The sequence below is a fragment of the Apus apus genome, chromosome 1 (genome assembly GCF_020740795.1).
Source record: "Apus apus isolate bApuApu2 chromosome 1, bApuApu2.pri.cur, whole genome shotgun sequence".
NCBI classification, from domain to species: domain Eukaryota; kingdom Metazoa; phylum Chordata; class Aves; order Apodiformes; family Apodidae; genus Apus; species Apus apus.
Window position 1 is genome coordinate 151,824,372 of NC_067282.1, and position 23,426 is coordinate 151,847,797.

At 50.9% G+C, this 23,426-nt stretch overlaps 2 protein-coding genes and 1 long non-coding RNA gene across 3 annotated transcripts; 1 reads left to right on the forward strand and 2 right to left on the reverse strand.

Annotated features, from left to right (window-relative positions):
- Positions 1-2,297: 2,297 nt before the first annotated feature.
- Positions 2,298-6,022, reverse strand: C1QTNF6 (C1q and TNF related 6). Its single transcript, XM_051644071.1, has 3 exons — positions 5,978-6,022; positions 5,099-5,336; positions 2,298-3,556 (listed from the first exon to the last, which is right to left on the reverse strand). The coding sequence occupies exons 2-3, from the start codon at positions 5,328-5,330 to the stop codon at positions 3,009-3,011; spliced, it is 780 nt and encodes a 259-aa protein (XP_051500031.1). The 5' UTR covers positions 5,331-5,336; positions 5,978-6,022; the 3' UTR covers positions 2,298-3,008.
- A 285-nt stretch (positions 6,023-6,307) lies between these two features.
- Positions 6,308-13,737, forward strand: LOC127396414 (uncharacterized). The gene is made up of 3 exons (XR_007891997.1): positions 6,308-6,424; positions 6,634-6,729; positions 13,049-13,737. It is a non-coding gene; the product is annotated as an uncharacterized LOC127396414 (long non-coding RNA).
- A 2,544-nt stretch (positions 13,738-16,281) lies between these two features.
- SSTR3 (somatostatin receptor 3) lies at positions 16,282-17,520 on the reverse strand. Its single transcript, XM_051607969.1, has one exon. It carries the CDS (start codon positions 17,503-17,505, stop codon positions 16,282-16,284), a length of 1,224 nt encoding a protein of 407 aa, XP_051463929.1. The 5' UTR covers positions 17,506-17,520.
- Between the last annotated feature and the right edge of the window lie 5,906 nt (positions 17,521-23,426).

Sequence of the window (23,426 nt, forward strand, 5' to 3'; positions counted from 1 at the left end):
AACAGAAGACACACATGCTTACTAAGTACCTGGCAGAAGGATGTGCTAAAAATTTCACTAGATAAAGGGTCTGATTGCCCTTAAGAAAAGTCCATCTTTAGCCCAGCCTTTCTCAATAGAATCAGTTAAGTACTTTGAAGCCTAATCCTACAAACCATTGTGTTGTCCTGGTTTGTTGGTTGTTTTTTTTTTTTGTTAGTTAGTTTGTTTGTTGGTTTTTAATTTCCACAGAATCCTTCCTTGAATTTGCTTAAAGCTTTCCCAGCGGAGAGGAGAGTCCTAATTAGAAGTGTCAAAGTAGCACATAGCTTTAAAGTTGTGGTTCTCAACAAAGGAAACAGAAGATTGCCAAGGAAAGCCCATGGAATTTTCAGACCTGAGTTAGATTTTTTTACCTATTTTGAGTCAATGTCTTTTCTATTGGACTATTCAGCAATAACCAGAGCTAGAAGGAATAGCAGATCTAAGTGCAAAACAACCAGGGAAAAAAGTTTAATACCACTGAAAATAATATATATACAAAAGTTCTTGGAGTTTGTTTGGTTTTGTAACATAAAGCACCATTAATTCCACAGTACATTACAACACAGCCTACTACACCTTCCAGAAAGCACCCAATACTCCTGAAATTTGATTTAGCACCAAGGGATTACCATCTTATTTAGCACCAAGAAGCCTGTTAAACATACCCTTTGGTCCCCCTGCCCTCCTCTCTTGTGCATCAGGCACCATCTGGCTGCTTGTGGGCAGCACAGGAGACCTATCACTGGCATTCAAACACCAAACAGAAAAGGAGGAAAGAAGAAGCTTTTTTTCTGGAGATACTCAGTGTCAGAGAGGCTTGGTTCATTTCAGGGAGATGCAGGGGCATGATACACTGTAAATAGACATTATCTGGGTTTGTAGTCTGTTGAGGAAGAGAGAAGGGATTCGGTCCTGAGCATCACCTCCAGCATGCTGCTTCCTCTCTAGTGCTTGAAATCCTGTCTCTGAGCAATTCCACATGCTTGACCTGCCAAGGGAGGGGAAGAAACTCACAGTCTCCTTTAGTTCCCATGATCTCACCATCATGTGTCTTTGGGAAAAACCCAGCTATGCCTCAGTGAAACCTTGGTTTTATACTCATTGCCTCAGTGACTCTAGTGGGAAGGATCCAGGTCCATCCAGAAAGTACCTGAAAATCATTCCAGTCTGTACAACTTCCTTAGCAAAGCAGGGAGGGTAGGTAAACAGGGCAAGAGAGAAGATGTCCTGCAATTCTCTCATGTTCCTTTTTAATATTCAGCCTGGGCCCCTGTGCCTTTGCCATCCCGGGCTGAGTGTTCCGGACCTAGTCCTGTATAATGATGCGTCTCTCCTATGGGAGAGCTCTGGTGGTCCCAGACACTATAGGCAGAGACCATGGCTAATCATGAGGCAGCAGAAGCTAAATAAGTCAGAAGATTTCATTACCAGTGATGGGTAGAGGAGAAATACAGTTTCTCCTGCTTGTCCTGTCCTGAGACTCAAAAAAAAGAGACAACTCCTGGTACTTCTGTTTACAGGAGCATCACGATATGTGGAAGTAGGTTTCCCAAAGTACTGAGTCAGCTTTACCTGCTCCCCCCAGGCCTCTCGCAATCCCAGATGAATGTGAGTGAAAGCAGCATGAGGCCAGTACAAATGGTACTAGAAAACCCTACTGCTCACATTCCTTTCCCACTGCAACACCTATAACTTGACAAAAAGAGCGAGGGTTTGTTTTAAGCACATGATTTCTCAGTTGCTCTGATGAGACTGCCAGAAAAGGGCACAGAGCATGTGGCAGGGAAGCTTTTAACCCTGGGGCAAAGTGCTGCAGTCTCGCCTCCATGTCTTTTCCATCACAGAAGCAAACAGGTGCCAACCTGCCCAACTTTGGAACTTGAACCTCCAGCTGAAGTCCTGACACGGCAGTCCCTCAATACCAATGTGGGAGAACCACCTTCAGGAGGACAAGGTAAAGGCACACAGAAGCTGGCACCTGACTCTCTCCTCACATAAGCAAGTGTTAGGGATAACTGCTGATACCAATGGAAGAGCATGGGTGCATCTCTGCCAAAGAAGACAACATATTCAGGGTCACTCTTCAGACTAGTTTTCCACAGCTGGGGAACTGAGACCGAGTAGAACCCCAGGGGTGGTTTAGGAAGGAAGTTTGGGAGGAATGTCTCCCTATCTTCTTCTGTACTTACAATTCCTGGTTGGAATAGAGTCGTGGGCTCTACTGATTCCATGGCAGACGCCTCTGAAGGGTCTGGCTCAGTGTCTGGCCCTTTATCTCCTCAAACAGCTTGAGCTGGCATGGAGGAGGACAATCCCACCAGGTCTAGATTTTACAGCCAATCTGGACTCTGTGACCCAGAAGAGGACCTAAGGAAAGCCAATGACAAACTTCAGAAGGCCAACAGCTCCCTTTTTGGAAAGACAGTATTATCTCTCACTACTCCTACATATTCCTTGTGCTACAGGAATCTATCAGATCCCAGTCCACTCTCCAGACTACAGGTGTGAGAGGTGACATGAAGGCCATGCTGCAGGCTACAAAACTGGCATATCTAGTTGAAAGGGAGAGAAGCCAGGATGCACCTGGACATTGGGGACTTTCTAGCCCTTTACACTGGAGTCATTTGTGTATAAAGCCCTGAGAAGGGACACGTTCCCAGAAGCAGCATTTTGGCTTTCCTCCTGCTCTTGGGCTCTAAAAGCCAGCCACAGCTTACTGGCAGATTTAGAAGAAGCCAATAACCTAAGCTGGGGTCATGAGGTGAGAGGCAGAGAGGTGGTAGTGTCACGCTGTAAGTGGGCAGATACAGGCCTGGCTACAAGAGAGAGTGAGGTGGGAGTCAGTGGGGCAATTTTCACACTCAGTGCCTGAGACTTGACAGGCTCATTTCCAAGGGATTTGCAGTGGTTATGGGCAGTAAAGAGAGAGAGAGAGAAAGGAAGAAGGAAAAGGCCAAAGAGGCCCCAAGGAGGAGGAGTGGCAGTTAGTCAAGGCTGGGCTTGACCAGGTACCCATTGAAGGTGATGTACACATCAACATCATCACTGTAAATGGCATTTTCCCTCTCCCGCTTGTAAAGCCTCACCCAGATCTCATCATTTTCCTGAAGCTCCAGCATGAGGCTCTGGCTCTGCATGATGCTGCGGTCACTGGGTTGGGCATATAAGATGACTGCCTCTTCTTCATTGTGCATGATGTGCATGTAGGTCTCCTTGAAGTTCCAGGTATGGACATTGAGGCTGAAATAGTAAAGTCCACCTACATAGCAGTAGAATTTACCATTGAACATGTCAAAGTGGCTGTAGAGGTTGACGAAGACGGTGTCAAAGATCAAGACCTGGAAGCCCTCACTGCTGTGTAGCGCTTTCTTGCGACCAACAGAGAAGGCAGCGTACTGGTGCTTGCAGGGTTCTCCTGCTGTGCCCATCTGTCCTTTACTGCCTTTCTGGCCCTGGGCACCCCGCTCACCTCGTGGTCCTTCTTTGCCCCATTTCCCCGGCATTCCAGGCTCTCCCCGGTCTCCTTTCTCTCCTATAACAGGAAGCAGAGGACACAACTCCTGTGTGATACCAGAGAGATAAAGCCTAATGAGGAAGCAGAAGATTGCTTAAGGAAGGGACAATGCCAGAAGAAGGAAGGTCCTGAGAGTCATGATATCATTGTGCTTCATGGGAAAGGAGCTAGCAGAGCTCTGGGTGTGACTGGGGTCTCTTCTCTTATGAACCCTCTCCTCCTCTCTACATTGCTGGAGGCACCAGGACCTGTCCCTAGGAGACTTCAACCTAAGAGGGAGGCAAATACCACTGGGGCACTTGACTTCCCTTACCTCCACCACAGCCCCTGCCCTCCTACAAACCTCTCCTATGACCCAATTCTCCACGTAGTGTGCACACTGTTCTTGCCGTAGGCTGGAGAAGGGGAAGAAGTGCTAATGACTGGATAGGGACAATGAGGTGAGTCAGAGCAAAAAGATCCAAGCTGGACCTGGCAGAGGGTGCAGTGCAAGTTAGAGGGCTGGTACATTGACATACCAGCATCCTTTGAGCATCTTGTATAATCAATACTGGGGTTTGTGCATTGTCTGACACACACTTGGACATGCATCAATACAGACAGCAAGCAGCACTAGAATGTACTTTGTGTATAGAGAGAAGAGATGGGAGTCAGAGCAGCCTCCAGCACAAGTGACAGCATCCCAAATTTGTGCCTTGCTCTTTTCCTCCTCTCCATCCCCTGCATGGTATTGCAGGTCCCCCTGCAACACCCCACTCTAGTCCAGGCCTCTATCTGCCCCAGACACACTTCTGAGCTCTGATGGATTTCAGCTATTTCCAGGCTGGGCAGAGAAAGGGGAGTATCTGCCCAGCTAGCCGAGAGGAACCACAGAGCAACAACAATCAAGTGGAGCAGGATCCAGCTGGAAACAGGCTTTTGCCCACAGCAAAGGCTAAAAGGGGAGCCCTGAAGGGAGGAGCTGATCTAAAATAGGGAGCCTTTTCCCATTAGCCAAGCCAGCCACAGCAGGGTGGAACAAGCTGGAGGTCACTGCCAGTTAGCCTGGAGGTGCTTGCAAATAGCTTCTGACTTCCCTTGACCTCCTCCTGCTCCAAAGTGCATGTAACCCATGGAGCTGGAGAAGGTTTCCCTACAACCTTCCTGGGGAACAGTGCTTACACTTCAAACCTGCTGATTTTATCACAGAATTTTTCAGCTGTATAAAGACTGCTCCTTCCCTCAGCCACTACAGGACTCTGGAAGTCTGAGGCAAGGAAGGTGACCTCCTAGCATAGCAAGAAGCTACCACAGCCATTCCTGTGCTAACTGGCAGGAAGAGCTGGTAGCAGGCAGCATCCTAAGACATCAAGGTCACCACTTGGATATGCACTGACTTCACTCCCCCTGGGCTAGTCTTGATCACAGCACAAAACATCAAAACCCTGGGCACGGTGTGAGTGGGCACCTACCCTTCAGGATAGCATAACCAGCATGCCAGAGGCCCAGCTGTCACCTCCACCTCAGTGCCACCAGTACCCGAGCAGGCCTTGGCATCCCAGGGCCAAGATGGGCACTTACCCTTCAGTATAGTGATGTTGATATAGGGACGGACCTCCAGCATTGGGTAGGGCAAGCGGTGGTGGCTGGGAGGGAGTGGTGGGACATCTGTGGAAGAGTCCAGCGGGTCACAACAGCGCTTGCAAGCACCAGGGGCTGGTTCAGTGAGGTTGGGTTCATCAGTGGGTGCCCCAAGCACAACAAGAGGGAGAAGGAGGAAGACCAGGGGTGGGCACAGGTAAGTTATGCCCATGGTGACCTGAGAAGATACAAGCGTCAGAGTGAGGTATAAGAAGGGATGGACACGGGGAATGGAGCAAAGATCACTATAAACATCTTTCTGCGGTTGGAGCCAGGGGTAGGATGAAATAGCATTGTCCTGTGGAGGAAGTTTACATGCTGTCCCTGGAGGTTCAAGGCTGCAATCTGAGAACCAACCACATGAACCAAGAGGATGTCCCACGCCCTTCTGCCTAGACCAGTGGAGACTAGGTGCCAACCCTGGAAGAAGGCTTGACCTTCCCTCGGCAGACCACTGGAGCCACTAGAAGAATCAGTCCCCAGGCTGGGATAGAGGAAGGAGCCATGGCAAGCCACACAGTCCTTTTAGCAAAAGTGCATTTCAGGAGGCTGCTCGATCTGCCCCGAGAGCTGTAAAAAACTCCTCCAGTCAGTGGGTATTAACTCTTTTGACCCAACAACCCCCTTGTCCCACAGCTGTCCGCAGAGAGGCCCCTTCTCCTGTGGGCTGAGAACTGAACTCCAGCCCCCACCTCCTTCCCCCACCAAGTCCCATCCCTCTGTGCCTCAGCCCCCCCATCACCGACGCCCAGCTCGTCCTCAGCCGAGCCCCAGCACCTCCCCAGAGCGCTCCTCCGAGAGCGGCGGGCAGCGCCAGACCTTCTGCAGGCAGACCAGAGGGGAGCTGCTCCGCCGCCGCAGAGGGCGAAGAAAGCGAAGCTGGGAGCAGGCAGCCTGCCGAGAGGGACGCTTACGAAAGAAGCCACGCAAACAAGCAGAGAAAGCCCCTCTCCCAGCCTCTGCCCCTGCCCTCCGCCTGCCGCCCGGCGCAGCGCGGCAGCTCACCCCGCAGCCTGCGGGCTCCCTGCCCCGCTCCCCAGCCGCTGCCGGCGGGCTCCCCGCAGCCTGCACCGCCGGCCCCCGAGCCCATGGCTTTAAGAAAGCTGGCTCTTGGCACAGGCACTGCTGAGTGCTGGCTGGGTGCTGCAAGCGGGGCCTGGACCTGCTCCCTCCCCTCTCCGCTCCCTCCCTTTCTCTCCCTGGCTTTGGGCGCTCCCCACTGCAAACCGGCTTGGGTTTCCTCGGCGCCTTTTAACTCTTTCTTCGGTAGCGATTTTTCCTTATATATATTTTGTTGTTTGTTTTTTTTTGTTGTTGTCTTGTTTTAGTTTGGTTTGGGTTTTTTTTGGGGGGGCTGGGTTGTTTGTTTATGTTTGTTTGTTTGTTTGTTTTGGTTGTTGGTTGTTCTGTTGTTGTTTGAGTTTGGTTTGTTTGTTTGATTGATTGTTTCTCTCTGCCTTTTCTCTTCCAAACAGCTGAGCCCTGGGCAGCAAACTGCAGGGAGCACAGATTGCACCCTGTGTAAAGGGTGGGCAGGCAGCAGGGCAGTGTCCCACCATGAGCATCTCAAGGTGGGTAAGGTGGGGTGCATCGCTGCAAAAGACAGATTTCCCTTCAGGTGGGATGGTGCAGGACTCTGCTCTCACTCCCGTGCCTTAGTCCCTTGTCCCATGCAGTAGCCCTTAAGCTGGCTGGCCCTGCTCTCTCCATGTGTGCTGGTCCCACCCTTAGTCCTCAAACTTCTTAATCTTCCATTATCTCTTGCATTATTTCTTCTGCACGTCACTGCAGCCTCTTGCCTGAGGCATGATATTTCTAGCAAGCTCATCTGCTAAGTGGGAAAGGCATCAATTTCTTCCCTCTCTGGTCATCTACTTTCCCTAGACAGAACCCCAAGCCTTGCACTCCAGAGCATGTCATCCCCTGGTCATATCCAGAGGTCAGGTCCATTTCATTCCCTGGTCGTGTTCCCTGGTCAGGTCCCTGGCTGAGCAGCTCGCACGAGAGGGGTGTGCCTTGCATGAAGGAAAGCCAGCAAAGCTGAGGATCTGGAGCAAACCCTGATGTGATCTCTGCACTCAGCCTGGCCCAAAGCTGACGTGCTATGTGGCTGCACCAGAACCTGGGAATGAAGGCATTTTGTGGTGAAGGCGTGTGAGGGGAAACACAGGAGGCTTTTCTTACGTTGTAGAATCAGCCAAGAAGAGGATTTGGGGGGGTCTTACCCTGTAGCAAACCAGATTTGTAAACTTCTCCCTGGTGGCATGCACATACATATCTTTGGGATGCTGAAGGAAGGATGGGCAATAGCTCTCTTCTGTGGGGACCAGAAGTGCCAAATCAGCACTGGGCCTCCTGCAGTTTCTGAGAGAAGCTGGAGAAGGCTCCAAGGTTTCCAAGGGGGAAGGGCTTTGTGCGTGTCTACGTGTGCTTGGACTTTTTTCTTTGTTTTCCTTCTCCCATTTGTTTGGTTTGGGAATGGGAGGCCCTGCTTCCCAGAGAGTGGCTGGCGTTTGGCAGGACCCCAGCACCACTGGAGAAGCAAGCGGAAAACTCTGGGAAAATATGTGCTGCAAGCTGGGGGGAAGGGAGGAAGGGGGGCTGGGAGGCCTGGAGATATTCTCAGGCTGCCTGTCAGACTGGAGCTCAATGAACATGGAGCGAACATGCCTCCTAGTCAGGGCGGGAAGAGGACCAAGAAATTAGCTGCTGTGCTCATGAGTTCCATGCTGGGTTCCAGCACTGACACGTAATGAGACCAACTGTAAATCCCCCACGTTTACCTGTGCCTCAGTTTCTCCTTTTGGAAAAGGAGAGGGGGAAGGGTTGGGGCAACACTTATTGCTAATGGAGCCTTGCCAGCTAACAGAAGTGGGTTTTTTGTGATCAGTTGTGTTGTCTACTCCTGTCTGCTGCTTCTGGAGATTTCGGCAGCTGATAGTACTATTGTTGAAAGCCCATAAATTTTCTGGGGTGCATGAAAACTCAGAGACTGGCAGTGAAGACAGAGCTCCTCTTTGTCCCATCAAAACTATTGCAGTAGCTCCCCCCTTAGGTTTTCCTGTGTGGCTTATTTCCAAGCATGACATTACCCTCTTTTGCAGCTCTGTGCCTTATGTCTTGCCCCCTCTACCTTTGCAAGGGGAACAGGTAGCAGGGAGGACCATTGTCCTTGTTTCCATCTCATCTTTCCATCTGCAGTCCTGAGTTACTCACAACCAAGCAAACATTCTTCATGGAGAACCTCATCAGCTGGGCCTTTGCCTTTTTCTCATCTGACTGCAAGAACAGCCTACAGTGGGCAGTGAGCAGGACTTTGCATTTAATGTCTCATTGGAGCTGATCAGAGACCCATCGGGAGCCAGCAGACAAAGCCTCGTGCTGGTGGCATTGCCCAGATAGGCAGCAGTTTATGCCAGTAAAGACACTTTTTTCTCCCTGAAGGGGACTCACTGTACCAGCAACATTTTGCCAGGGCAGCCCCATTTGCAAGAGATTTTGGCTTCTATGGCTGAGTGCTCAAAGACAGGAGTTTTGAGAATGCTGTCCAAAACCCCTGTGCCAGCCATGCTTTTAAGTGTAACCCAAGCCTGAAGGCACCTCTTGTGCTCAACAATCTTCCCACTCCCTCATCACATACTCTGCTTTGGAGGCAGCCCAGGGAATCTCTGGCAAGATTGGACTACAACAATCCCTGCTGAAAAGCAGCTGCTTCATCTTCCTTCTACATTTCCTCCCTTCTCCTGCAATGCTCCCCTCATGGAGCACAGTAGGAGGACAAAGCCTGACTGATCCCCAGTGACCATCTCCATCCTATTAACCCTGTTTACCACAGGTACAGACAGAAATTACTTTGATGTTTCCTTCCCTTTCTACCTCCTGTGTACAGCTGAGCTCCCCCCTGCACATGTGGACCCCCTGCCCTGCAACACACACACACACACGCCTACTTTCATCCACCCACTAACACCCACACAACTCATCCTTCAAGGCTCCTCCCTCACCAAAACCTCTGGAGCAAAGGTATCATCCCCACCAAGAGGCAGAAAAACAGCCTATTTTCTTTCCCTTCCTGGCTGCTTCTCCTCCACAACAGCTGCTTTGTCTTTCCCCTTCTTGCTTGCCCTCTGCCCCACTCTCCAAGAGCATTGCAAGCCTGGAGAGGAAGCAGAGGACCTCTTACCTCCGCTCCCCTCCGGAGGGGTCCAGCGCTGGGTTATCCGTATCCTCAGCTGCTCCTGGTTAGGAGCACGGGGAGGGAGGGCTGGCAGGGCCCAGCTGACTTCAGCCAGATGCTGGCCAAGTCTCTTATGTAATTACTGTCTATTCCATCCTGCCTTCAAGGCCTTTTGCGAGTGCCTTCCCCCTCTGCTCTGGCCCGTATCAGCTTGGCTCTTTCCCTCCTTTCTTCCCTCCCTCCTTCCACCCACCCCACACAGCATCACCATTTGTTCAGCCCCACAGCTGATTCCTTTTGGAAGCAAAGTTCAGGCTTGTAGCTACTGCTACTGCTACCCTTGAAAGAGAGCTCACACTTTCAAGCGGTGGGAAGCGATGGGCAGTGCTGCTCCGTGCTCACCTCCTCTCCGTCACTGCCTGACTGCAGCTGGGTCCCTCTGGCTTGCCTTTCCTGCCTGCAAACAGGGAGGGGGGCACCTGAGTCATAGAAAGGTGGCACTGTGTTTTTATGCTTTGGTACTTTGGAGCGGCCCCAAGTTACCCAGTAACAGCAGCAGATCCTCTGCTGTATGGGTATGGCTGAGCCTCTCCAGACAGGCTGCAGAGCGGATTGGAAAGGCAAATCTTTTCCAGCCTGTGGACTCCACGGCTGTGCATGAGGCTTGTGTAACAGCCAGCCCTTGTTACTCAAGAGCACCAGCATGGTATGAAATTACTGGCTTAGAATATCCTGTACTTCTCTGAGGTTGGGCAGGCCTGTTGGACGTCAGCTGCGTGGCTACATTTCTCTCATAACTTCTGCCCATGTGGGGCCTGGACCAACCAGGAACAGCACATTCCCTGACTTTCCACAGGCTGCCGCCAAGTTTGAGGGCACTTCTGCCAGCAGGGATTTCTGCTGCAGGCTGCTCAGCAGCCTGGACTGTCTCACACACAGAGCAAGGCCTGGCAAAGCTGTACATTTTTTGCTGTGCATTGTTGAAGCGCCACGTGGCTGAGGAGCAGCTGGAAGAGCTGTTCACCTGTACTTGTCACTAGAGTCAAGCTGATGTTAGACCTGGCAATGTCCAGCACTGAGCATGTAAGCAGCAGCTTGTCTTCCACTTCCTACTGCCCCCACAGCTAGTCCAAGGCACCTCATGTCTGCCAGACACAGCTGAATGGTCTATAGGAGACTCGCTGACAAACTGCCAGCTGGAGATGCCTTGCAGCTAAGGATGCATCACTCAGGTTGCCCCTCTCCCCATAAGGAGCTTTTCCAACTTGAGTCTCCCATTTCCTACCCCTATTTTGTGACTCTGCCAGCAAGACCAGTGAGACAAGACACTGCTGAAATGGATGCCTTGCAGTATCTACAGTGCCTCTTGAGGGTCCAGCCGAGAGCTGGCTCTCCATGGGTCTCCAGGCCCACTACCCCGCGTGGTGCATACATGGGATTTCCGAGAAAACATCAGGCTCTTGACAGAAGTCCCCACAACATCCTTGTTCCTGCAGTTAGCACACCGCGGGGCGTGCAGGGGGGCTGGGACCAGCCATCTGCCCAGCACCCCCGCCGGGCACAGCCCTGCCTCAAGCCCGAGGCACTTCCAGGTGGGGAAAGAGCAGGTGTGCAACAAGCGGGCAGGGCTCGGCCGCAGCCTGCCCGGCTCCCCTCCCGGTGCCCTCCCGTCTCCCTGCCCGGTTCCCTGCCCAGTCCCCTCCCGGTGCCCGGCCGGCGGCTGCCGACTCCCCCCTGCAGGACGAGCCGCGCAGCACCCGTGCTACCGCCTCACCACCAAGTGACTTGGGTGATTTGGGTGACTTGGGTGGGCTCACTTTCCTTTGTCCCCTCTGCAAATCCCCCCCCCGCTGGCAGCTTAGCCGCTGCTGCGGTTAAAGACCACCGAGGGGAGCAGTGAAGGGGCACAGTCCGTGAATCAAGGCATAAATATTTCCTCTTTGTCATTGCATAGGAGGACATGCTGCAGCACAGGCGTGTATCTTTAGCTGGCTGCATTGACGTGCTCTGTGTGTGTGTGTGTTTGTGCATGACGGGGTAAGTGTGAGATCTGAGCGAGCCGGCCGCGCTGTGCGTGGCGTTTGCATATTTTATGCTTGGGAAGGCAAAGAACACCAAGTTTTCATGAGCAAATATTTGCATATTTTCCACTCGTTCGAGCAGATAAAACATTTTGATTCTCTGTTGCATCCTCAGGAGAGCCAGGAGCATCTTCTTTTCATGGGTGTTTCCATTTCTTCTACCTCGGTGGCTCTTTTATCTACGGGACAACTTATTCCAACAACTGATTAACTGCTTCCTGGCCCCTCCCCACACCTCCTTGTTCCACAGTCTTGTAGTAGTTGTTGCTTGAGCTGAGCTGCTGTGTTTCCCTGTTGATGGCAAATACAAGCAGTTCCCTAACAACGGCTTCAAATGACATTAAGTGTGGGCTGTGTTAGTAACAGCCTGGAAACGCACCCTCGCCTACCCATGCTGGAACCCCTTCCCAAAAACCATTCACTGTCCTTCCTGTTTCTCTTCTGAAGATCCCTTGCAGAGCAGAAGGGATGGGTGGATCTGAAGCTGCCCCAGGCAACTGGTGGGCTGGCAGAAGTGGGCTTGGGTGTGCACACACGGTGGGGCAGTGTGTGGAGGGTCATTTGCAAGGTCAAGTTGTCATCTCCCGGTTTTAGTCCGTGCGTGGGCTGTGTGTGTTGTGTCTTGCATTCATGTTTAGGCCAAGGGATACATGCAAGCTGAGGTATGCATGCATCTCTGTGGGTGGCCACATATGGTCTCATGCACAGATAGATATATTGGAACAAAGCACCCACAGATATTAATATGTATATACACATATATATATTTATACACACTCACACAGTCACATGTACCCACACACACACACATGCAATCACATAAATACTCATTAGTGTGCGTGCAAACACAGCACATACATATATCTCTCTAGATCTGCTCTTGTGCACTCTGACGTGTGCACATGAGCTCTCTGAGCAGCTGGCAGAATTGGCTCTAACACCCCATCTATGATCAAACGTTAGCTGGGAAGAGGCATTGCACAATGCTGCTGAAGTCATTGCGGCCTTTTCTAGTCCTGCAGCTCTGATGTCTACGTGACAAGAATAAAACCTTTTGTGCAGCACAGGGCTTGATGGAGCCCTTATCTCCGTGTCTCTGCATCCAGAATAGAAAAATCCATTTCCATATCTGACTGGAACAAATCCCCCAGAGCACGGCCAGAATTTCACTTAGCCACTGTGCAGGGTCCTGGTGGCCTCTGGGTTGTCTGAAGTCAACCACACCATCGTTAGGAGAGGGAAAGGGATCACAAAGGCAGCCAGATTAATGCTATCACTACAAAGCTGGAGGATCCCCAGGAGGGAGACAGAGCTGAGGACAGCAAGCAGGGGTCAGGAGGCACCAAGGTACCCACCATCATTCCAAACATCCGCTCCTATGAAAAACAAGCTTTTAATCTTTGTAGAATTTTGTAGTGCTTGTTTTCACCTCACACATTTCAGACTAAAAAAAAGCTTTTTCTTTTCCTTCCCCCAGTCTTATTTTTGGTTCGTCTCCATTTTTGTCCCTATTCCCTGAAAAATAGACTGGGGTGTAGGGGGGAGAAGAAAACACAAGACAAAAAAATACGATAGTTCTGACTCTCTTCTTTTAAACTCCTGTTTAAACTAAAGATCTCCTGTTTTCTGCAGGTGTCCCTGGAAAACATTTTGTTTTCCACAGCAGGCTCCCCTGCAGAGCTGCCTTGCTGGTAAGCTGAGACTCCATGCATCAAAATGATGTCTCCTTGGCGCACTTGCTCGGTGCTGGCATTGCAGTGCTTGGGCTCTTCAGAGATGTAGGTATTTTAAGAAGCCACTCAGTCGGTGGAGTTTCTTGAGTGGTGACTTGCAGCAGATGGAGCTCAAAGGTGTGCAAAATGAAGTCTCGGCTCAATTCAGTGGTGAAGGAGAGTCTCTGGTAAGTGTGTTCGCAGCCAGGGAACTCCCTGTCTCCCCACAGCAGCTGGGTAGCCACCTTGTGGAGAAGGAAACCCTTCCTATACCTGCACGCCACCATCTGAGCTGCCTCCTGCAAGGTCATCATTCACTGTCACATATATTCTTCACTGCCTGGTCTTCAGCCATGAACAATGCTACATTCTTCCCAGCTAATAGCATTTCTCCTCTGTCCTGCAGGGCTTTCTGCACCAGTGGTGCCCAGCATTCACCTTGTCCTGCTCCTCCCTCCAAGAGGAGCAACACAGACCCCCATTTAAAGTGCTCATCTAGTTGATCACTCAGTAGCCAGGCCTTTTAATGTTCTTACTGCTTGTTGCTCTGTGTAGAGGGAGGAGCTTTTGCAGTTCATCTTCATTCTGCTAGGATTTCCTGACTGCTTCACCCAGTGGATGCTGCAGGAGCTCCTCAAGGGGAAAAAAAAAAAAAAAAAGGGTAAAAAAAAAAAGATACTTTTTTAGTCCAACAGACTGTGTATCCCACACCCATGAATAGTTTGGGTGCTTCCCTCACTGGGGCCCACAGTGAGGGCTCCACAGGAGCTGATGTGGGGATGGAAGAAGGAGAGGTGAAAAGGCAGCAGAGGATAGAAAATGGCTGCCAAGCACTTTATTTTCCTCATTAGTTGAGCTGGTACTCCTGTGTGTCTGGCTGCCCAGGCTCAGGGGAGCAAGCCCACTTGGTAAGAGAAGCAAATCAATAGCTGTCTGGTATTCCTGGTAGCTCAGATCCTGAGGCTGAGCCTACAGGTATGCCCAGCTTGGCACTGGTATCCCAGGCTCAAAGACAAAATAAAAGAAGATTCATAGGGACAATCATCACCTCTGTAAGAAAAGTGATGGCTATACCCGTGTCTGAGAGCACAGCTGAATGTCTTTTGCTTGGTCATATTTGCAGTTCCTTCCCAGACTTCCTCTGCTCTCTGTCCTGGCTAGGATATGTCTCCTCACTTGATGCTCTGCTATGCTCTTTTCCTGAACTCAGATGTCCTGCATTCCTGTTCCCCTGATGCCTACCAGGCCTTCACTTCTTCTCACATCACCGTAGGGTGACCTTGTCTCTTGCTTCCTCATAAAGTGATTCTGTTCCCATACTCTGCTGCTGCTGCTGCTTGTTCTGCTTTCTAATCCAGGGCGTTTGTCTTCTGTTCCATTGCACCTGGCCCCATGCCATCCCTTCCCACCTTATGCCTTCTCTCAAGCCACCCGTGAAACATCTTTCCATCACCCAGCCAGGTGTCATCACTGACCCTCTATGGACTAGCTCCTCCAACATCTCCTGACCTCAGGGATGCACGTCTCTTCCTGGAGAGGAGCATTCATGGAGAAATTCAAGGTGTGGCAACAAACATTTAGCAGAGCCTGCAGGAATGAAGCCAAAGTAGAGGGAGAGACCTTCACCCAACCTTTTGCCACATTGGTGCTTCTCTAGCCAGCACACAGATGGGCCCACCCACAACTTCCCTCCAACAAGTGATGCACAGAAGCAAGCACTCATCCACCACTCACAGCAACTCACAGACTCTTGCACTCTTACCCAGGCATGCCCATTTCTGTATATACATATACACTTGTATGCCTACACAATCATATCTGTACCTAAACATCTCACAGTTACTTAAATACTCTTCCCCACCTGAGCCTGTGTACACTTAAACACAAGCATTCCCCCTGAGGCACATTTGCACACATTTATACACACCCCACGGCCATTCACAGTTAGCATCAGTGCCCAACCCATGCACATCTCCCACCAGCACTGCCTCCCTGGTCTCTCACCCTCTTCAGCCGTTCTCACATACGTACAGTCCTGTGGTCAAATACCCTACCATTCCCCATAAGACAAATCAACTCACACACTTGGAGGTCCCATGAACTCTCTCTGCTCCCTGCCCCTGTCCTCTACTGATACATGCCTTCATCTTCTATACCAGCCAAACATTACTCCATACAGACACCAACTCATCTCCAAGACATCGTGTGTTCTTAGGAAAGCCAAATCTATAGCACCCCCTTCCCTAAATACACAGAATGATTCGGTCCAATTGGCCTTTTAAGTCCAAAAGCTTTTTGTTTATTTACAACACGGCTTAGGGAGAGGAGAAGGGAAAGGCCATTTCAGCTTATAAGAAACCCTGCCTCCTACCCATACCTCATTGTCTTCTTCTCTACCCTTCTTATACCTTCCACCAGGATGCAGAGGCATCAGGAAAACCCTGAAGAACAAAAGGCTCAGGAAAGAAATGTTCCATTTGCTCTCCCAGGTAGATCTCATCAAGCTGCCAAGAGTTCATGAGAGCCCTAGAGAGAAAGCAGAGGCTTTGAGCAGTCGGTGTGGTCTCCAACCACAAACAGCATTGGTAGGAAAGCTCTCCCTAAGACTGACTGGAGACCTAGAGAAGGGTCAGCCATTCATGCAACTGGCTGGTATGTCTTCACTGCAGACATCCTTCCTTCCTGTTTTTCATTTGGGGTTTTTCTTTTAGGGCAAACGGCTTCTTATGTGTATAAGGAAGATAATCAAGGCACTGGGATGCCTTTTTGTTGCATATGCCTTTTGAGGACTTCCTTGAGGTGTCACAATCAAACGGCAGCTGATGTCCTTCACAGCTGGATGATCTAAAGACATACCATGCAAGCTAGAGCTGACCTTGCTCTTCCCATACTGTCAGTGCCCATCACCTCTTCAGGTCTCCCTGGATGCAATCCTCCCTTTATGTGGTACCACACAAACCCCAGGTGTCCCTTCCAAAGCCAAGAACAATGCTTTTCCCACAAGTTCATGAAGCCCTCTTCATCTTCAAACAGAGTCTTGGCCTTTAATATTCCCTTGAATCAATGTCTCCCGTTGCCTTTGAAGCAGAAATGCACAGAGGATGAACAGGATCCTATGTCCCAGTGTCTCTTTCCCCTGCACCATCCCTTTCATCATAAATAACTGACATGCAACTTGCTGCTCTTTTCGCATCCCACAGGCTCCTCAGGGAGTGGTTTTTGCTCATTGCTTTCTCCTTCCCCACTGCTTAGAGGGTGTTGCTGCCTCTCATTACCATTCTGGGTGATCTTGCTGATCTCACCCTCTTCCCCTTCATCATCAGTCTTCTCTGGGGGGCATGCTGGCACCTCCTGGCTCTGGACTCGGCGGGATGGCCTGAGGATGGCCCTCCGGAAGCCCTGCTTGAAGCGGTAGGAGAGGAAGCCATAGATGATAGGATTGGCACAGCTGTTGGCGTATGGCAGCACCACCACGAGGAAGTAGACACCAAAGAGGGATGGCTCCTCTGGCAGTGGGCAGACAACATTGATTATGTTGAGGACGTAGAAGGGGAGCCAGCAAAGGACAAAGACAGCCACAACAGCCACCACCATACGAGTCACCCTGCGCTCTGAAAGCTTGTGCTTGGAGGACAGAGCCCTCACCCTTCTGCCAGAGGAACGAACCTTCACAACGATAAGAAGATAGCAGAGACAAATCACTAGCAGTGGCCCAAAGAAGCCCAGGGTGGCAGTGTAGACGATGAAGCCAGCTCTCCACACTGAGGCAGGCTCTGGCCACTGAATGTGGCATGTGTTCATCCCTAAGGGGACATCTGAGAAGACCACCACGGGCAGCACTACCACGGAAGAGAGCACCCACACAGTTGCACTCACAGCCTTGGCCACCCGTGCTGTCCGCCATTTGGAGGACTTCCCTGGATGGACCACTGCCAGGTAGCGATCAACACTCATCACTGTCAGGCAGAAGATGCTGGTGAACTGGTTAATGGCATCCACAGCCATCACCAGGCGGCACATGAAAGACCCAAAAGGCCAGTAGGACAGGGCATTTTGTGCAGCCAGGAATGGCAGGCCCAGCATGAAGAGCTCATCAGCTAGAGCCAAGTTCAAGATGTAGACATTGGTCACCGACTCGCTGACGGAATGTCGCAGGACCACGTAAATGACTAGAGAATTCCCAGCCAGCCCCACCACACAGACAATGAGGTAGACCAGGGGGATGAGGACACCGCTGACAACCACGCCAGGGCTGGGGGTGGTGGAGCTGTTGGGGGTGGTGGAGCTGTTGGGGGTGGTGAAGCCAGCCCAGCTGCTAGAGGCATTCCCCTCCTCCAACACTGCCGGTGTGGGGAGGCTGAAAGCAGAAGTGTCCATAGCAGAGGCAGGGAAGAAGGCAGGGGGAGTGTCCTTGCAGGATCAGTTAGCAATCTGGAAGTGAGAGGAGAAGAAAAATGCCATTGAAACAGTAGACATGACAGCTGAGCAAGCTACAGATAAAATCACCACATGATCAGTGTGTAGATGAAGAGCTACACACCGTATAGAAAAGTCAAGGCAGGTTTGTGGATGCCGGCAGCCAGTGGAAGATGTAGGACAATATTGACCCCATCTAGTCCTGGGAGGTACAGCTGGCATGGAGAGACCAAAAGGGACATGGCACAATGTGCAGACAATGGATCCTTTCCCCTAGAGATGGATCCTCTTGGGAAAGAACCACAGGTTAGGGACAGAAAATTTGTCATTTTCTGTTAATGGCTCCCAATACTCAGGACATAGTCACCCAGGGCCTCATTTAGGAGGGTGAGGTGCCTTATGAATAAAAGAGGGAAGAGCATCCAGTGATTAAGTGCAGTTCCAACTGTGGCTCCCCCACTCACAGAGTATCCTCTTGCTTGTGGAAGGTCTGTTTCATCAGCCATTTTACTATGAGGATCTTAGCTCCACCAGCAGAAATTAAAGCACCTCTACTCTCAGTCCAAGCCGAGAGGCTGAGCTCAATGCCTCCATTGGAGGGTAGCTAGTTTGTGCTATGCCAGTTTGAGAGTAAAGGAAGTGCCAGATTATTTTGAGTACACCGAGAAGGATCAGTTCAGATCTCTCTCTTGTCCCTTTCTCTCTTGTTTTCTCTCTCTCTCCTTCTGGGCCCTGACAACGCACTGCTAATGGAAGAGGCTCTGCCTGTCCCAACTGTTTGCAGCACCAAAGCAGTGTCTCAACCCTCCTAATCTGAGGTGCCCAATTGCCCATCACATCAGGGTTTGGCATGGAAACAGCACTCAGCTCATTCAGAGAGAGCCTTGAACAAACAAGCTCTCCACCAGCTCTCTGCTGACCGTGGGTGAGAAGCTGCAGGAAGAGAAGAGACAGATAAGGGAAGGACGTGCCTTTTGTCTTTTGTCAGGGCTCCACGATATGTGAGGAACAGAGAGCAGCATATATTCCAGATCAGAGGCACCCTGGCAAACTTTTGCAGGAGAATCACGATGCTTTCAGGATCACTCAGACTCTGGCAAAATTTTCTGGAAGTGTGGACTGGCGGGGTCACTGTCTTCATGAACTAGCTCCCTGTAAGTGAGGATGATTTAATGGAAGAGAACAGGGACTGTAAGGCTTGCCTTTACCCACCCTAGCACATCTCTTATATCTCTGAAGCTTCTTTTTATTGAAGTGAATACTGAGGACCTTAAAGGAAAGGTCTTCCAATATTTACTACTTTCAGGAGGCCAGAAATACTCCTGAGACTTTTCTACTAGAGGAGATTCTGCATAGCATCACAGCTTTGTTCATTCACATCATGGTATCACAGCTTTTATTGGGTTTTGTAGATGTCATTCCAACTGCTGGAAAGCTTAGGGGAGACCTGAGCTTTGGGTGGGTTCCTTGGATATCAGACAGGCATAAATGCTTCTTGCTGTACTTCAATGAGCTTTGAAGGACAGGAATTGTTGAGACTTTTTTTATTTACAGGTACCTTGGGCTGTGACACACTGACCTTTCTAAGGCTCTTTCCTTTGATATTGTTTTTCCAGTGCTGTTCCAGTGACGCAAGTCACTTGTTGGAGGAAAGGGGAGGGCAGTGGCTGCTCTGGGGACAAAGATCCCTGTGCAAAGGGTGGCAGAGACCAGAACATTATGTTCATAAAGAGATGGTCCTCTAAAAGGTAGGGGCATAGTTATGAATTCCTTCAGATGTTCCTCCTGCAGGCACAGGAATTTAATAAAAAATAATAATAATTTAAAAAAGTGTTTGCAGACAGAGCCCTACAAACATCAACATGGATGAGGAAACTCATGCTGGGGATGGAGAGCACATGGGGAAGAGTCTGGGGTCCAGACCTCAAAGCTGCTTGCTCAGGCTGTGGTTTAGCAATAAAGTAAACACAGCTTCAAGGCTCCAAAAGCCCTATAAAAAATGCATGCAACACAATGATTCACCATAAATTCATTCTCCTGCTCAGATAGCTGTAGTGAAGAAACTTTGTCTTTAAGCAGGTATGGTCTGTCTCTGCCATTCTAACTTTGTCAAGTACCATTTACCAGCTCAAACGCCGTATCAAACATTCTGGCCATTTTGACAGAAAAAAACCCGCTAGACTCCAGTGTCTCAGCTGGGTTGGATCCACTCTGCTGGCTGCTTTGGCAGCACCCACATGGGTAGGAATTGGTGAGGAATCTTGGCCTCAGACTGAAAAGTGTGTTGTCATCTGTTTGGGGTCTGTCTCTAGTGATTTCAAGCAACCTGGTCTAGTGGGAGGTGTCCCTGCCTGTGCAGAGGGGTTGGAACTAGATGAACTTTAAGGTCCTTTCCAACCCAAACCGTTCTGTGATTCGACGTGGACTGCCCCTGCTGTAAGAGGACTGGGATCCCCTAGCAGGTGCTGCCAGAATATACCTGGTCTGCATCTGGAGAGCAAAGGGAAGGTAGAGAGGTAGGAGGAGATGGGAAATTGGTGCCACTGCTTTCTTTATGAAAAAAATAATAAGAATAAAAAAAAACAATAAATCATTATTTCTTCATTGAATGAGAGGAGGAGGAAGGTGGTAAAAGCTGAGCCTAGACCTGATTACAAAACAGGAGGGAACACTGAGTCCAGTAAGAACCTGCAACCCTCTTGCCACCCTCCCCTCCTGCAACCTTTTTTTCCCACGGCCCTGTCCCAGCTCAGGACACCCCAGCCTTACCTCGGGGCTGAGCTCTCTGGTGGGAACCAGCTTGGACTGGGGAGTCGGGAGGGCCTGGGGCTGGGGTGCGGGGGTGCTCAGCAGGTTTCCTTCCCCGGGACTGCAGAACTGCAGAGTTAACTTCTGCATGGACTCACGCCCGAGGGAGGCATCTGGGAAGAGCGGGCAGAGCCGCCTGGTACTTACGTGTCGTTGGGATGTACATTTTCCTCTGCAGCAGCGGGTGAATCCGTGTCATGTTTGGTTTTTTTCCCCCCCCTTCCCCTTCCTTTCAAGCAACCGAGTGAAGCAGTCCCAGGAGGGAGTGAGTCCCACCGTGCACTACCAGAGACGCGAGTCCTTCTTCCTGGACCTGCCCATCGCCCCCCGTCCGCAACCGGGGTGGGTCCGGGGCCCACCCCCCGTGCCCCGCCGGTGTCGACCCTCCGGGGACGTGCGACCCTCACCCTCACACCGGCGGGTCTCTCCCCCGCGCTCCCCTCGCCATCTGCGGGGGAAGGGGCTTCGTCTGCCGGGCTCGGGCAGCCGGAGCGGAGCGGGGGATACCGGGGGGCGGGGGTTGGGGAGAGGGGGACGACACGGATGCCGGCAGCCAATGGGCACCAGGCACGGAAACACCGGCAGAAGAAGGAGGGGATGGAGGATGGGGCAGAAGAACGGAGAGGAGCGGGGGGGAGAGACCGGGACGGAGAATCAAAGGGGGAGAGGGATGCTGCAGGAAGAGGGGAGAGGGGAGCGCGAAGGAAGGGAGGATGGAGGAATGGGGAGTGCGGGAAAAGGAGCTGGGGACAGCGGAGGGGAGAGGGAGAGAAAGAAGAGAGGGATGCAGAGAGCAGCGGTGCGGTGGGAGGGCGGCGTGGCGGGAGGGGGCCTCGGCTCGGCTCCCCCGGGCGGGAGGAGTTGTGGCAGCGCAGAGCGCCTTGGAAATGCCCGCGGGAAGAGAGGAGAGGGACTCCCTGTTCCGAGGATCTTGCGGGCAGGACCCGTGCTGCTCAGAGGTGCAGGGACATGGCAAAGTCTTCTGGCTGGCAAGGTATTCAGAAAGCAGGGTGTGTGTGTGGGGGGGTTGTTGAGAGGTGGATTTAAGTTCCTTCTCCCAAGTAACAAATGATAGGGCAAGAGGAAATAGCCTCAAGTTGTGCCACGGGAGGTTTAGATTGGATAACAGGAAAAATATCTTCACTGCAAGGATTGTCAGGCACCAGAACAGGCTGCCCAGGAAAGTGGTTGAATCAACATCCCTGGAGATACTTAAAAAACATGTAGATCTGATGCTCAGGGACATGGTTTATTGGTCGACTTGGCTGTGCTAGGTTAACAGTTGGACTCGGTGATCTTAAAGGTATTTTCCAACAAAAATTATTTTCTGATTCTGTGCTGAGCACACAAACCTTTTCTGCTCTACCCTATAAGCACCTCTAGCTGTATGGAGCTGAGGGCAGATAGACAAACAGGGGGGCTGTCTCTCTCTACTCTCTTCCTCCTCCTCCCTGAACAATCTCATGCCTTTTACATTTCCTTTGGGGAAAAGTCCCAATTCAATAGCCCAAAACTCTCTCACCAGATATCATCTCTGTTGCAAGGAGTGGACCCAGAAGAAATGGGACAGGGCAAGAAATTCAGCTCCCTTGTGGGAACAGTTCAGCTTCTTTGTGTGAGAAGTTCTCCCAAGAAGGAAATCAGGATTGCCCCATCCCATTCTATTCCTTGCACAAAGTGCTTCCCTGTAGTCTTCACCCTCTTCTCTGCCTTGCAGCCAACACCAATGACTCCTTGTGCTGTTCAGTCGCAGAGCTCTTGATGTTTGGCACTGCTGTTAGGAGCATTTGAGCTCCTAGGGTCAACTCCAGCCCTAACAGAAGCAGGGATTATCTCTCAGAGCAGAACATAGGACGGGGTCTAAAACATGGCCCTTAACATTATTTGGTTGAGCAATTTTGTGTCCAGCCAGTACTGCTCAAAAAGTGAACAGGTGAAGGCAGTGCAGGGCTTACAAAGCTGTCAGGAAGCCTTAGTCTAGGTCTTGGCCATAGTGCTGTCTGGATACACACTGGAGAGATGAGGCATCACTGGAGAAGGAAAGGCAGGGGCAGCACCCAGTGGCTATCTTTGTCATGGCAAGGCAGGTATCCGCAGCATCATGCAGAAAGCCCATGAGCTATCATCTCAGAAGGAACAAAGCCATGCAACAGCAGAGCTTTACCCAGGCCAGCTACCCTTTGCAGGACTAGTTAGCATAAGCACAGTCATAGGATCACAACTTCCAGGTCTCCAGTTTGCTTCCTCAATCCTCAGAGTCCTGCCTCATCCTCTGCCTCAACTCCAATGGGGTTGTGCAAGCTACTTGAACTGTGTTATAAGGAGAGCTTAGCCTGTGTCCTTCCACAGGCAGGCAGATACATGAATTTTGTTTAGGCACCTGGTGAGCCTCTCCTCTCTCATTGCTATATGTGACAGGGAACAAAACAGACTGAGAGGGCTCCAAGCCAGGGCTTGGAGACTGAAAGGGAAGTAATAACCCACTGGGAATGCATTGGTTTGAGTAACATTTAGGATGGTTTAAGAGAAGCTAGATCTCAGTCTTTGTATCCCTTATCCTTTCACTGGTATATGCCCACAGCAGAGACTTGATTTCTGCTCTTCTAGACTTGTGTTAACACAATTTACATTGCATTTACACGGGGCCTGCGCAACTCATCCAGCAGCTCCTATGCAATGCAGACACTTGTGGAACTCGCTGCCACAGAATGTCCTCCAGAATTGTTCTGGATCTTATCGGTGGATAATCTTTCACATCGCTGAATCAACTGCCTTAGTCAGATCTGACCATGAACTGAATTTGCAGAAATTTCCCTGGCTACCTCAGGCTTCACTGTGGCAGGTTGTTGCCTACACCACATATGTAGCCTCCTCAGTGCAGGAAGCAGCCTTTGAAACTCAGAAGCGGTGCTGCACTGGGGAGTGGAAAGCTGGCTCAACTCCACAGTTTCTTTGTGCCCTCCAAGGACTGAAGGATCTTGCAGTGCCAATCATTGCACCCTGAGCCCTCCTCCCACCCACATGCAGTGGCAGTGGCAGCCACCCCATAACATTCCTTACTCTCATGTCCCTGC